Consider the following 13,932-nt stretch of genomic DNA (forward strand, 5'->3'; position numbering starts at 1 on the left):
TGACCCAGAAGTTGTTGTTTTAGCCATAACCTTAAAGAAGTGTAGCGTTTTTTATGTGCTGTCATAGTTGGGATAACCTTGGGATTTCTAGATTTTACTTCTTGCTCGCTTTAAAGAATGGAGATGAGGGAGTTTTCCCTAAACTGTTCTTCCTAAACTCTTCTTCACACAGGGGTGGTCTTCTCTGCAGAATTTGGAATGCAATATTAAACCACCGACAAACATTGGGTAAGATTAAAGCTTCAGAAGGAGAACATGCAATGGGAATAAGCAAATGAAAAATACATTCCTAACACTTAAGCTATTAGATGTATATATGTATGTACATTGGCCTTGCAGGTTTTGCACAATTATGTAGCTTGTTTGACCATCTGCGTAATACACAGTGAATAGTAACAGCTTTTAAGTCAGTGTCAATGCTCTTAAATTATTTATGAAACAGTAATGCAGAAGTCAAATGCCTATCAGTGTAATATAGAGCATTAGCTGAGGAAAAAAAACCAAACAACTTTTCTGCAACCAGGTACCACACACCTGGATTGGCTTGAGCATTGTGAAAACTGTGAACTTAAAATGTGTTACAGTTCTGCTGGCTGATGGTTTGAGCAGGGAGGGGATACGCTAGAGTGTATGTCACCTCTTCATAGATGAATGTATATAGCTTTTTGTATTAAAGCTACTCTCACTGAATTACTAAGAAAAGCCTGGTGTGATGTTTTCATTTAGTAACTTTTCTGCAGCAAAACCAGAGCATCTAAATGGCCTTTTCAGGCAGGTTTGGGTTGGGTTGTTTTTTTTTTTTTTTTTTTTTTGAAAGTGGTTCATCAAGAAACAAAGCAAACAGACCACCAGCTAAACATTGTTAAAGTTTAATATTTTTTACACTGTACATAACACAGCAATCCAAAGAAAAGTCAGTAAAGCAAATATATAGCAATTTAAATAAACTGCTGCTTTCTCTTAATTCAGCTCCTTCTGCAACAACATTCAGCATGCTTAAGAAAATCTGTACTGAGATGGATTTCCCTACACATTTCCTCTTTTGAAAGAGCTTTTAAATAAGCTTAAAGTTTGTTTCTGAGTCATTATAATTCCTGTAAATACATTCACTTATTCATAAGAATAAGTTATGCCAACAAAAAGGCCTTTAGCTGACAGACTTGTACCTTATCCACTGGTTTGGGCCACGCACTTCAAAGGGTGGCTCATTGAAGTAGATGTGGTTACCTAATTCTTCCAATGGTGGCTCTGGGTCAGTGGTAGCAAACTGAGCAGCTTCCTCAATCTCCTTCCTTACTGCCACATCAATTTCCTAAACCAAAAATGGATGCTTATCAGAAGACAGCTCAGAAAAAGCAGCATAACTTTGAATTTAAACACAGTGATTAAGTATTGGTCAGAATTAGTGTTAACACTGTCTATAAACATAAATTAAAAACCTGTGAAAACTTCCTTCCTACTAAACTGCAGATTTGTCCTGTTTGGATAGTGCAGGTAACTTACTGCCAGAGGAACATGACCCCACTGAGCCTCTACATTTCCAATTCTGATTCTGCAAAACACTGAGAGTGTCAGTGTCAACTTCTTTTTAAAACAGAGTTGATGAAAGTACATTTCCTTAGAGGCTTCCTGGCTCCTTCACTAGGATTCTTCTCTGTTGCTGCTTTCCCTTTCAGAGACTTCCAGTACTTCAAAGAACAAGTGATGCAAGCTGCCCTATGATGTGCTTTTCAGAGATCATTAGGGTGTGAATGCTCAAGAGCTTGCTTAAATAGCAACTAAAAGCCATACCTTTAACTCTTCGATGCTAGCGAGGTTATTGTTGACCATTCTGTCCTTCAGCAAAGTAATAGGATCACTTTTGCTTCTCACTTCTTGAATTTCTTCTCTAGTACGATAGCTAGGAGCAAGACAAGCAGAGACACGAACTTCTTCAGTGGTATCGTCAATTAGAGGTGAGGTTCTGGGCACAGCTCACTTTCAGAAAAAGGTGTGACTAAAGAACGTCAGGAATGCAACGAAAATACAGCGACATTCATCACTCAAAGGGCAGCAGAGCTACATCTAGAACACTTAGATCCGTAAGCAGCAACAGAGCTGACGTAGCTCCAGACTCGAGCATAAGGTAGGCAGATAGGCAGGGAAAGGGGAGCAATCCCAGCCTGAGACAGTTACTACAGGGGCCATATTTCCTCCTTCCTATCCTCCCCTAAGGGGGGGATGGGGGGGCTAAATAACTTGCTGCGTGCTTCCAATTCACTACAAGTTTCCAACGAAGCATTGGGATACACACCCTACTTCATGTAGATAAATTCAGATTTGTCAGTTGGTGTAATGCCTGAGTCTTTTTGGCACCTGTATATTTGTATTTTTTAAGAAGTGTTCTACTTGACCGGACAGTTCAAACTGTTCCTATAATTTTAGCTTACAGGATTTTGAATATTCTAAAAACACTGGAAAAGCACACTGCTTTTCAGTCAAAGCTTAATTACAACACACCATAAAGTCACACCAAAAGCAGAATTCATTAATAGCAAGCACAGAAGTTTAACTGACTTTGTGCTTGTTCTAAATCTCTTAATACTGCAAGTAAAACAAGTACATTACATGGCCACAGATTGTCAAGTGAGCAATGAGATGAGTGATCAGACTGCTCATAGCAATTTCATCATAATCTTTATATGTGCTTCACAATGGATGTAAACATTGAATCCACAACAGTTTCAGCATTCCACCCATCAAGACTTACTTGTTTTCAGTGAATGCCAAGAAAGAATGTCACAGTACCTTATTCCAGGGTCACTCATACTGTGGCCATGGTAACGGTATGTCTGTAGCTCCATCAGAATAGGACCCTTTAAAAGAAAAAAAAAAAAAATACACAAAGAGCATTACCACCTTGAGTAAAATTTCTTGTTATAGCAGTAAGTATTTGCTATAGACGAATTGCACCAGTGATGAATGATTTTAATTCAATGGTTTTTCTCAGTTTAATTTACATAACGTTATCATAACTAGTAAAATGAAACTTGACTCTTTTCAAATGAAAGCATATGTTGATATTGCAAGCATTTATTGCCATGTTCTTATTGAGCAGCATTAAACAATTTTTTCCCTTCCAATGTCATTCCATCATTACTCACACTATTCCAAGTTGCCTGTTGTTTCACTGTAAGATTGTAACTCACAGAACCTTATTCTTCTGCATGAACCTTTTTCTGTTGTACCTTCTCAGCACAAACATTATTTCACCAAATATTAAACATCTTCAGAACCAGTGTACCATGGTTGGGTGACAGACATTAATGCTGACACAAACCTTTTACTTCACTTTCCACTTGTTGTAAATACAGAAACATTACTATTTTCTTTGATGCTTCCCTAATGACTGTCTTCACAAAGAACACAACTGCCTGAGAGTCGGAACACCTTTCACAACAGAACGGGGGAAAAAGGATGACAGAGTATCAGGATATATGCATTTTTTAAAATGGTTGGTTAATACCAATTGCATGTTAATAAATTCTAAGAAAATTAAAGAACCACTCAATTGCTTACAGGTTCAGTACTGTGGAGAAAAAAGGAAGTAAAGATCAAATAAATCTTCAACAGTGACTGGAGAAAACGGGCTAGATGCAGAATTTTTTATGCAGCAATAATCTCCTAAGCATTTCACCTATGGAAAAGGAATGATGACTACAGACTTACTTTTCCAGCTCTACAGTACTCAACTGCAAACTTTGTTGCTTCTCGAACACAGAGGACATCCATGCCATCCACCTGATAAACAGAAACTACAAGTTGAGGCCAAAAATGCCAACCCCCAAACTTCCAATTTCAGTACTTCCACAAGTGCAATAGGAATTCAGTTTCAAGTTTTCCCTTATTTAAAAAAATATTTATGAATATATTTATAAGTAAAAGAAATACATACATATGTATGTGCTGTGCAGGTGTGTGCATGCACATCCCCCCACTTCCACCCCACCCCACCCCCCCAAAAAAAAAAAAAAAAAAAAAAAAAAAGCTGGGCTTGTACTCACCCTGAGCCCTGGAATGAAGTCTCCTCTTTTGTAGTAGTCAGTACTGGCTGCAGCTCTTTCAACCGAAGTTCCCATTCCATACCTATTGTTCTCACAGATAAAAACACATGGCAACTTCCATAAGGCGGCCATATTGTACGTTTCAAATATCTGACCCTGAAAGGAAAAGAGCAAGTTACATCTAGACAAGGAGCTCAGCCTTCAAGCATTAGGCTCTACTGAAAATCATTCAGTTGCAGAGGTCGAGCTAGGAGAAATTTTAATACTGAAAGTGGTCCAAAACCAGCCACTCGCTGCAGCTCAGCAGGAATAAAAGAGAAAGTTACCTTGTATGGTGTAGCTTCATCTGAGCTAATAGCTTATAGAACTTAATTTTTAAACCTATTTCAGTATTTGTGTTAGGGTAGCACAAAACCCTTCAACCTTAACTGAAGTGTTTCAGCAACAGTCATAAAAAAAAAAACACCTCACAATTGTTTCATCTAGCAGTATGCTGCTATGGCAAAGTAAAAGAAAAGTTCAACCACAGTAATGGCATCAGCCTTGCTACTCTAAGTAAGTAAGTCAGACAGGGAAAACCAAGAACTGAGATTTTCACCTGTGTTTTGAAAGTGGGAAATTGTATCAACAGCACACTCTAAACCACCAATTTCTTATCTGGCTTAATGTCTCTGCTGCTAACATGAAAAGACCGGCCAGTATATCAATTGTAAGTGGCTCTGCGAGATGCTCTGTCCTCTCTCCTCTGTCTTCAGAAATTAAGTTTTGTGTTTACCCCTATTCAGCAGCACTGTCATCTTCACTGCTATCGTTCAGAGCTCTCCTTACAGCGCAGAGGCTTCAGGGTGTCACACTTAGGTGAGCCATGCACAAATGGAAAGAGGATAACAAGAGTAACTGGAAACCCCTCCTCCCATGACTCACACAGCATTCAAAGTAATTAACCATTAGCCCCACTCACTCCCTCACTGTTTAGAGCACTCCAGGAGGGAAGGAGTTGAGAAGCTTCCCCTCCACCCCAACGACAAGGGCAGAGTTCAAAACGATGGGGGGGCGGGGAGGACAGAGACAGGTCCAAAACATAATAATAAAAAAAAAAAAAAAATCCAAGCACATGCTACATTCCCAATATATAAAAAGCATCTAGGAATTAACTTCTTAACTGTTCATCTGAACCACTCCTCTGAAGATGATACAGTACTTGAAACACACCCCTACTCAACTGCCTAAGACAACACAAATAAGATGTGCCAGGTGTCCAAAATTTGCCTATGTGGAGTTGGTCTCTGTGAACAGCACTTCACAACAAAAGCCCTAAGAAAAACTGCAGCGGACTGCAGGACAGAGGGTGTACGTTGTCTTCTCTCTCCAGGATTGCTTTGTCCGTATCAGTGGACTCCTTTAGTAAAGCATCCTTGCGGCACAAAGCCCAACACACAAACCTCAGCAGAAGTTCCAAGTCAGACGTTGCCTGGGTTGCAGGTATTACACCGACAGGGAGAAAGGTGCTCTCCTACTACTTGGTGGAAAGGCAGAGCTCACAGAAGGGAAATCGATTACCCACAGCCACACTCCTCCTCACAGAGCCACAGCAGACAAAGCTCATTTACCTGATTGGCTGCACCATCCCCATATAGCGTCAAACAGACTTCGTTTTTACCGAAGTATTTACAGGCCAGCGCAATCCCAGCTCCAAGAGGAACCTATCGCAGAGTACAGGACAAGCCAAAGTTTTAGAATAATGTTTAGAGGAGTTGGAGATAGGCAGCTTGTGGACTCTAGAGAGACATTTACAGTGTTAGAGATCTGTCTAATAAACGAGTTGTTAACAACCCACTTCCATTTGTTCCAATCTGTATTACACCCAAAATATAAACATTAGCTATATTCTCAATTTGATTCTTTTTGCTACAGTTTACAAAACAGTGAACAAACCAGAATAAAGACGTAATGGATTTAATACCACAGAGCAATGGCATCTGCACACGAGCTCACACCACAAAAACAAGAGGAAATGCTGGCGCAGGACATGAGCCAAATTCAACTCATGCTTTAAAGTAGAAGCCATGTATATATGTACCTGAGCACCAACAATACCATTGCCACCATAGAAGTTTTTGGTATACATATGCATTGATCCTCCTTTTCCCTTTACACATCCTCCTTTTCGACCTGAAACATGAGTAACAAGTAATTTAGTTTTTCAGAGGAAGAATACTATGCAAATGGGAACATCTAATTCAATTCCTAAAGGCAGTAACACAAAGACCATGTTGTTGTCATTAGATCTATGTGGAGTTAAGATACAATGACCTCTCCCCAAAACGTGTACCGTTAAATGTATTACAAAACAAGTAAGGGGAAAAAAGAGAATGAAAATGGAAACATGAATGAGATTAAGAAGGAATTTTAAAACCAACCAAGAAATTTCAGTGTCCTACTATACAGAAACACTTTCTGATAAATATTTTTTTTTTTAATAGCCAACATGGTCTATATTTGTCATATATGTAAGAAGAAGTACATACAGTCCTTATTACTTTTGGCTTCCACAAGAAAGATATGAACACTGTTCCAAACTAGTTGCAATAATCTACACTTCTCTTCCCTGTGACAATAACCAGAAGTAAAAGTTACAGACAGGACATTTAAAAAACAACCCAAACCACCAACAACTCCACACCCTGCCCCAGGATAAACATCAAAAAGTCACCTAGCCCAGCTTTATTCAGGCTGGGGTTTGAAGATAACTGGTGGCCCATGAAGCATTACAATAAACCCTATTTAAAAGAGCTGATCTAAGAACACAGAATTTCTCATCAGCCCACGCCATTTCTTATTCTGTCTTGTTAATAACCACAGAGGCTTCTATTTTATTTCTAATAAGCACAGCTTGTTTGGTTGGTTTTTTGGCCTTAGCCTTGGTGTTTATTTTAGAAGTTGAATGCTGGATCTCTTTCTGGAATTTGTACTTCTCTTTCTTACTTAATAGTGGATCATTTTTATTATTGGTCTTCCTCGTACCTTTCATATGTTTATGAATTGGTTTCATGTAAGCTTTAATCAGAAAACTATTTTTCTTAAGTGTAATTACACTTCAGTAATCTCCCTCCACTTTTTCTACAATCCTTTCTTGTATTTAAGCTATGAACTCCTGATTGACCAATGTCACTTTTTGCTATACTTTCTACTTTTCTTAGAACAATCTGCATTGATGTCCACAAACCCATTTCTCGGGGAATCACCAATTCTCCTGAGAAGCCCTTTTCTCTAGTTTGTTTCCTGAAGGATCTTACCTACTAGTCTTATTTTGGGTGACTCTGCTTCCTGCTCCTTCAAAGGCCTTTTAATTCTGTCATTCCCTGGTCATTGCAACTCAGGCTGTCTTTCAGTTTGGCATTTTCACTCAAGATCTTTGTTTGCAAGAATCAGCTCTAGCAGCACTCCCCTCCAGAAACTTGCCCCAAGCGTCATTTCTGGGAACAACAGTCTAACTGCAGCTGCTCTTCCCCAATTAAAAGAGCCCCACTAAACACAAGGATAATGCTATAGAAAATGATGTGCGTCATGAAAAGAAATAAAGAAAAAAACCAAACCACATCACCACTGATACTTGTAGTTTCAGGGCCAATAGCAGACTTCAGTCATGACAATCTCCTTATTTACTTTCTCTCTGATCAATATTCAGTAACACTTGGCAAGTCGATCATCCACTAGATTCTGGGTTTCAGGCACATTATTAATATGCATTAACACACACATACATTCTTAGAATACAAAGCCATACCTCTTCTCTACCTCAAAATGTGCTTTCCTGCATTAACGCTTCAAGCGTGCAAATTCTCAGACCAAGTCTTTATTATACCAATGATTCATAAAAGCCTTCAAACTCCTTCTTCATTTTTCACTTCCAGCATCCATTCACAGATCTCTAAGAGTTCAGCGGGCTGATCCTCTCTTCTCGTCCCTGCTCCACCTATGACCCTATTGTGAATAACCATCTCTCCATTCTTCAAGTCTTAGATCTGCCTAGATTACCATTTAATATTCTTGTTACAGTCAAATTTTCCCAAACCAAATTTTCAGTTTATCGTTACAGGCAGTGTTTACCAGTCTTCCTAAGACTTCAGCAGCGTAATCCTGAAAATCCACATCTGTCTCCCAGGGAGGGTAACACCCTGTCCTATCGAGAATAAATGTCTACCACCAGCAAGTTCCATTTAAATAAGGTGCTGCAGCACAACAAATACAGCATATGGTATCAAGCAAAATTTTCTGAATTTGTGCTTTAGAAGTACCAGCACTTAAATATTCCTTATGGCTTACATTTTACAGTAAAAAGTGGCTGCATCATAAAATTATAAAATTTATTTATTCTGCTATGTCACTAAACTGCTTCGGAAGCCCCAGTATACTTTATGCATCAACATCATTTTGAATTTGAATAAAAAACTCTGACACAAGTACAGCAGCACATGAATCCTCATCTTACTCAGCACAAACCTGTAAGTTCAGCGAGAATTTCTCGAACAGGCACTCCTCGTGCATAGGTAAAGCCGTGAACTCTGTAAGCTGTTATCACATGGTCTGTAGGCTTTATGGCAACTTCAAGCCCTACACAGCAAGCCTCCTGTTACAAAGGAAAAGTGAGCTTAGCAATGAAGAAAAGCACACAACTTCCACAGTCAACAGCATGGCAAGGGCTACTATGATCCCCCATACATCAAAACAGGAAGAGCACAGACACAGGAGACTGCCTTAAATCCCAAGGGGTGGCAGGCCTGGAGCTACAACAGCCTTAGGCTCTAAATTCCAACCTGACTGTGACTAACAAAAGCAGGCAGGAGTCTACTTTGCAACTAGAAGCTGCAAAAAACTGTGGACTTTTTCTACGCTCATCCTCCAAATGAAGTATATACACAACTGCAATTCAAAAATGGCAGGGGGAGGTGGACAGACAGCAAAGTTTCACTAAATTCATGAAGTTCCTTCTCCTGGATGTTGGTTTTTAGTGGGCACATGATCTGTGAGACACTGGAGCAAAAAGCATCAGTGAAGCTTGAGGAGGAGGATGTGGGCCTCCAAATGTGCTGAATTTAATATGTTGCGGTTGCTCACTCCTCACATTCAGCTCATCTTCAGCTGCACCTTGCCTTCTCTCTCTTCCTCTGGCTGTCCCAAGATCTCAGGGATTCTCTTGTGTGCTAAGATATTGCTTTTAAAGACATAATGAACTAAATCACGGATCCAGCTACAACTTCAGACATTGTACATAGATACTCAGTTCTAGATTTACTCTCCACTCTATTCAAATCCTTACATTAAGGTAAGACAATACAAAACCTCTTGGAAAAAAAATTCTTACCTGACCATCATATAAGTGGCAGAAGCCACGAATAATCTTCTGCTTGTACAGCTGGTCAGACTTCAGCTCCATGCGTCGTATGGTCTGCATCGTCTTGTAGTAATGGAGCCCTTCCTCTCGAGTCATCACTGCTGTGGTACTAGGGCCTTCTTCCAGGCGATGGAGGTCACATTTCTGCAAAGTTGAACAAGCAAACATTTCTTGAAAATAATTCATCCTATTTATGAATATCACTTAATTTTTTTTATGATGTGCCATTTTCAAATTCAGATTTTAATATATTTTAAAAAAGAAAGCCAGCAAACCTAAATTCATAGGTCAAAATAACTGTAAAGTTTGTGCACTACTTCCAAATTCAGGGAAATAAAAGCTTTACTTTTAATAAAGACAGATTTCCACTCATGAGATGAAGCCTTGTAGTTCCTACTAGCAGTAGATGAACTAAAGTCCTCACAAAATACTGGAAAAGCACATTTCCATGGTGGTTGCATGCCAAATACTTGGTAAGAGCTACAGAGGCTTAGTGAAGAGACAAGAAAGATAGAGAGTTTCCTTTATGAAACAGTTTGCAAGATCTGGTTCTAAGACCGGACTTCACCTCTTCTACTACCACTTCTACGAAGCAGTAATAAACCACTGCTGCAGCAGCCACCCTGCCAGACAAACCACCGTGTACAGTACAACTTCCTCCCCAAACCATGGACTCAAGAGTTGCACAGAGGGCTGATTTTAGGCACCCACACAAAACAAAACAAAAACAAAGAAAAAACCTCATCAGTCAAGTTCAGTGGAACAGAGCAAAGAAATTACTCTGTCTTTAATCTGTATAGGAGTATTTTGGCCACTTAATTTGCACTGACAGTTTATATTAAAGCAAAGTCTCTCCAGAGCAAATCCACTGACACACACGTGCACGCTGCTCTTGAGACAGCTCTGCTTCAGAGTTTACATAAGAACAGAAACTTAGGAGTCTTGTAATCAACACAGGACCAAACATCAAACCTTGTATCTACTCAGAAAAGACTTTTCATATAAACATATTGTCTTTCCCTTCAGCCAGTGAAACAATTTTAATACTTTATAGGCACAGACAAACAGGGAGTGGGTAAAGGGAAAACAAAATAATTTCTTTCAGAGTTTCTTTTATCAGTTCCTGAATGAAAACCCAGCACAAAGCTACTGCCAATGGAAGCATCGCTTTGCCCTAAGACCTAGCGCCACTGCGCAAAGCTGACAGAATACAACGCACACTTTCGGAGCAGCGCCAAGTTAAGCACTGAAAAGGATGCCATATTTTTTTCCTCCAAAATCCATATGGACTTAAATCAGCTGCACATCTGGGATACAGCCCCCATGACTCCATAAACAAAAGGGAGATGAAAAGAAGGGTGGGCAGCAAACACCAGCTATTTGTTTTATAAGCATTAAGGAAGATTTAATACTCTTCCCCTCAGAACAGAAAAGGTTCTTTAGCTCCTTTGTGACTCCGTTCTCACAGCTGCATTACAGTATCACAGCTGCAAAGAATCACAACTTCACATTCTTAAGAAACAAGTAGCATTACTACATACTGCCAAGCACAGTACTTGCAGCTGCATTTAGAAATTGGGCCAGATAGTGAGGGGTTCAGTTCTGGAAATTCAAATGGTACTTTTTCTAATTGAAAAGATAAGGGGGCAAGTCCATCACGTCAAAGAGCTACAAGAAGCACTTACACAGAATGCCAGTATTCAGTGTTCAGCTGCTTTACCTTAATTTCAAACGTAGCTTCATTTGCAAAGTCTCCATAGTTACGTGATGCTACCACCACCCGAGATGCCTTAAAAAAAGATAAAATCAAAACATGAGTAATATTTAAATACAATTATCAAGCAGAAGTAGGTAAATTCTCAAATAGTTTCTAACAGTACTCCCAAATGGAAGTAATTTGTGAATTAAACTCACCAGTGGTGTATCTTTCTAATACTAGAGAACTTTTATTTTGTACGTATGTGCTATAAGTCCTTCAAAACCCAGTATTTAAAATTAGATTAGAGAACAGAATTTTAAATTTGTAATACCCTACATTACCTAAAATAAAACCAATACGTTTCAAAAGACTGTGAAGAGCATCAAAACCACAAAAATAATTATTGTTCCCTTCACAGGCCAGATTGCCTATATAAGTAAGGACAGCCAATGCGGATTTTGATGGCTCTCTGCACTGACTGGAATTTTGCCTTGATAGAGCAAAAAATGTATTTTAAAAAAAACCCCAACCAGCCAAACAAAAAACCCCAGATTTCTAGAATATTAATTACTCTCACTCTTTTCAATAGGAAGAGAAGTTGGGGGGATGCAAGGCAGTAAGAATGAAGAAAGAGAGTATCATTTAAGCAAGTAACAACAGCATGGCCACTACTTAAAAATGATGTAGAAACATAAAAGGTGACATACATGAGGATACATGAAATACAGAACAACAGAAAGGGTGGCATGGTAGGGGGGAGATAAGAAGGATGTTTAAAAATGCAGGACTGTTCTGTCTTAAAGAATAAGCACAGGCCATCGACTAATGAACATCTGGTATTTTTAGATAACTTTAGTAAGTTTCACTGCAGAATCAGATTCAATGCTTATCTGTCCCTGCATGTATTGTGGCCATAGCATAAGGAATGCGCTACATCTTTAGTGGCAAAATTGTATTGCTCATTAAGTTACACGTAAGTTTCAGTAGCTTGTTCACCCATGGAATCTGCATACGTTTAGCTGAAGGTTCATTGTTTCAAAATTTTGAGAATGTCCAGGTGACTGTCTCCAAAAAAGGTCTGATTGATAGGTATAACGCTTGGAAAAAAGTCAGGAGAAATTTCTCAATCCATCTTCGTTACCTACTCTGTTGCACATTTGATTTAACGATCACAATCCCCTCGTCCCCCCACCCCATTATTAGATTAAATATTTAATTTAAACCAAGTTTCTACACCGTTTACCATAATGCATCAGTGAAGAAAAGGTATTTTACTTCTCAAGCTGAGAGTAAATCAGGAGTTTGGGATTTGCAGAATCACAGAATGGCTGAGGCTAGAAGGGGCCTTTGTAGGCCATCTGCTCCAACCCCCTGCCCTGAATATGACATAAAAGCAAAAGGTCTAATATGTGGCCAGAACCCATGTCAAAAACAAACCTTGACAAAAGCGATTCAGGTCTTACCTCACTAACAGCTCCCTAGGTTAGCAGTGTTTGGAAGTGGAGGGAAGGAAAAACAAGAAAAAAAAAAAAGAAGAGTAAGTAACTAACAATTAGGAGAGGAGAAGTCAGCAAATTATTAGCCAATGGGAACACTGTAACAGGTAGTTTCCTTACAGGTAAGCTCTGCATCATGGAAATCCATCTTTAACCTTTGCAATATGCTCAAAGTAGGTATAAAATATCGCTTTACATATTAAGACTGCTTCTATGTGTTTGGTAACTTACACCTTCGCTATAAATGCATAGAAACAATGCAAGATGAATATTTACATATTTGGTAGTCACTAGGGCCCAAAAACCTGTGTTAAGATACCTAAGCCAGACCTAGTTTGGACTTCCAGGAAAACACAGCCATCAGGAGCCGGCCAAGTACTTGCAGCGAGGAACTAATTTTAGGCATCCATGTTTGAAAATGTTAATATTGGTATTTTACTTGTAAATTAGGAAACACTTTTAGAGAGATATTCCACGCAGCCCCAATACACACAGGAAGATCTTCTTTTTCATGCAAAAGAGATAAAACACGACAAATGAAAAACACTGATGCCAAAAAAATAGCAACATTTGAAAGGAAATTCAGGAAGAACACTAGGCATTTGCAAAAGGTATTCATGAAGCGAGCTCCTGCACGCAGCAACCATTTCACCTCCACGCGGTATTTTACACAGAGTGGGGAAAAAAACAAACCAAACCAAAACAAAACAAAAAAACCCAAAACCCCCAACCCCCCTTTTTAAAAAATTGTCCGCATTTTGCCGCCGGGCGATTTCCAGAGGACAAACCCGTGACCCCGCCGCGGCAGCCCCGCCGCACGACCGGCCCCGGCCCCGGCCCGGCCCCCGCCAAGCCCCGGCAGGGCCCACGCAGAGCGGGGCGCGCGCCCCGCCCGTTGGGGCCGTTGGGCCCCCGCGTTCCGGGCGGGCAGGTAAGGGCCGCACTCACCGTCCTCCCGGCGGCGGCGGCGGCGGCGGCCGGACCCTGCAGCACCCGGGAGAGCGCGGCCAGCAGCATCTTGCGCATGGAGCGGGGAGGGGCGGCAGTGCCTGGCGCGGGCCCCCGTCCTCGAGTCTCCTTCAGCCGCCGCCCCGGCCGCGACCGCCAACCGCCCGCCCCTGGGGGCCAACCGACGCGCTCCCCGAAGTGACGGCTCCCGAGCGCTGGGCCGGCCGGCGCCTTTCCCTGCGGCCCTGCTCCGCGGCGCGCATGCGCGGCGGCGGCGGCGGCGGCGGGCGGCTCGGAAGGCCCTCGGCCGGGTGCGGCGGCCAGGAGGCCGGGGCGGGTCGGGCAGTCACG

At 40.8% G+C, this 13,932-nt stretch overlaps 2 protein-coding genes across 7 annotated transcripts in view; one reads left to right on the top strand and one right to left on the bottom strand.

The window, feature by feature from the left end:
* The window catches only part of MAP3K15 (mitogen-activated protein kinase kinase kinase 15), a 91,371-nt gene extending 91,093 nt beyond the window's left edge, over positions 1-278 (top strand). The window contains exon 30 of the mRNA XM_075715204.1: positions 173-278. Coding sequence (XP_075571319.1) covers positions 173-278 — 106 coding nt within the window. The remainder of the gene's footprint in view (positions 1-172) is intronic.
* A 636-nt stretch (positions 279-914) lies between these two features.
* Positions 915-13,659, bottom strand: PDHA1 (pyruvate dehydrogenase E1 subunit alpha 1). 6 transcript variants are annotated; one of them, XM_075710067.1, is made up of 12 exons: positions 13,594-13,659; positions 12,601-12,615; positions 11,159-11,227; positions 9,409-9,582; positions 8,547-8,673; positions 6,124-6,215; positions 5,654-5,746; positions 4,044-4,199; positions 3,709-3,780; positions 2,788-2,855; positions 1,792-1,900; positions 915-1,312 (listed from the first exon to the last, which is right to left on the bottom strand). In XM_075710067.1, the coding sequence occupies exons 1-12, from the start codon at positions 13,657-13,659 to the stop codon at positions 1,148-1,150; spliced, it is 1,206 nt and encodes a 401-aa protein (XP_075566182.1). In that variant the 3' UTR covers positions 915-1,147. The 6 variants fall into 6 exon arrangements, with proteins under 6 accessions (XP_075566182.1, XP_075566161.1, XP_075566189.1 ...); XM_075710046.1 differs by having other exon boundaries at positions 13,582-13,659; XM_075710074.1 differs by lacking the exon at positions 12,601-12,615 and having other exon boundaries at positions 13,600-13,659.
* Positions 13,660-13,932: the final 273 nt, after the last annotated feature.

This window comes from Pelecanus crispus, chromosome 1, assembly GCF_030463565.1.
Source record: "Pelecanus crispus isolate bPelCri1 chromosome 1, bPelCri1.pri, whole genome shotgun sequence".
NCBI lineage: Eukaryota > Metazoa > Chordata > Aves > Pelecaniformes > Pelecanidae > Pelecanus > Pelecanus crispus.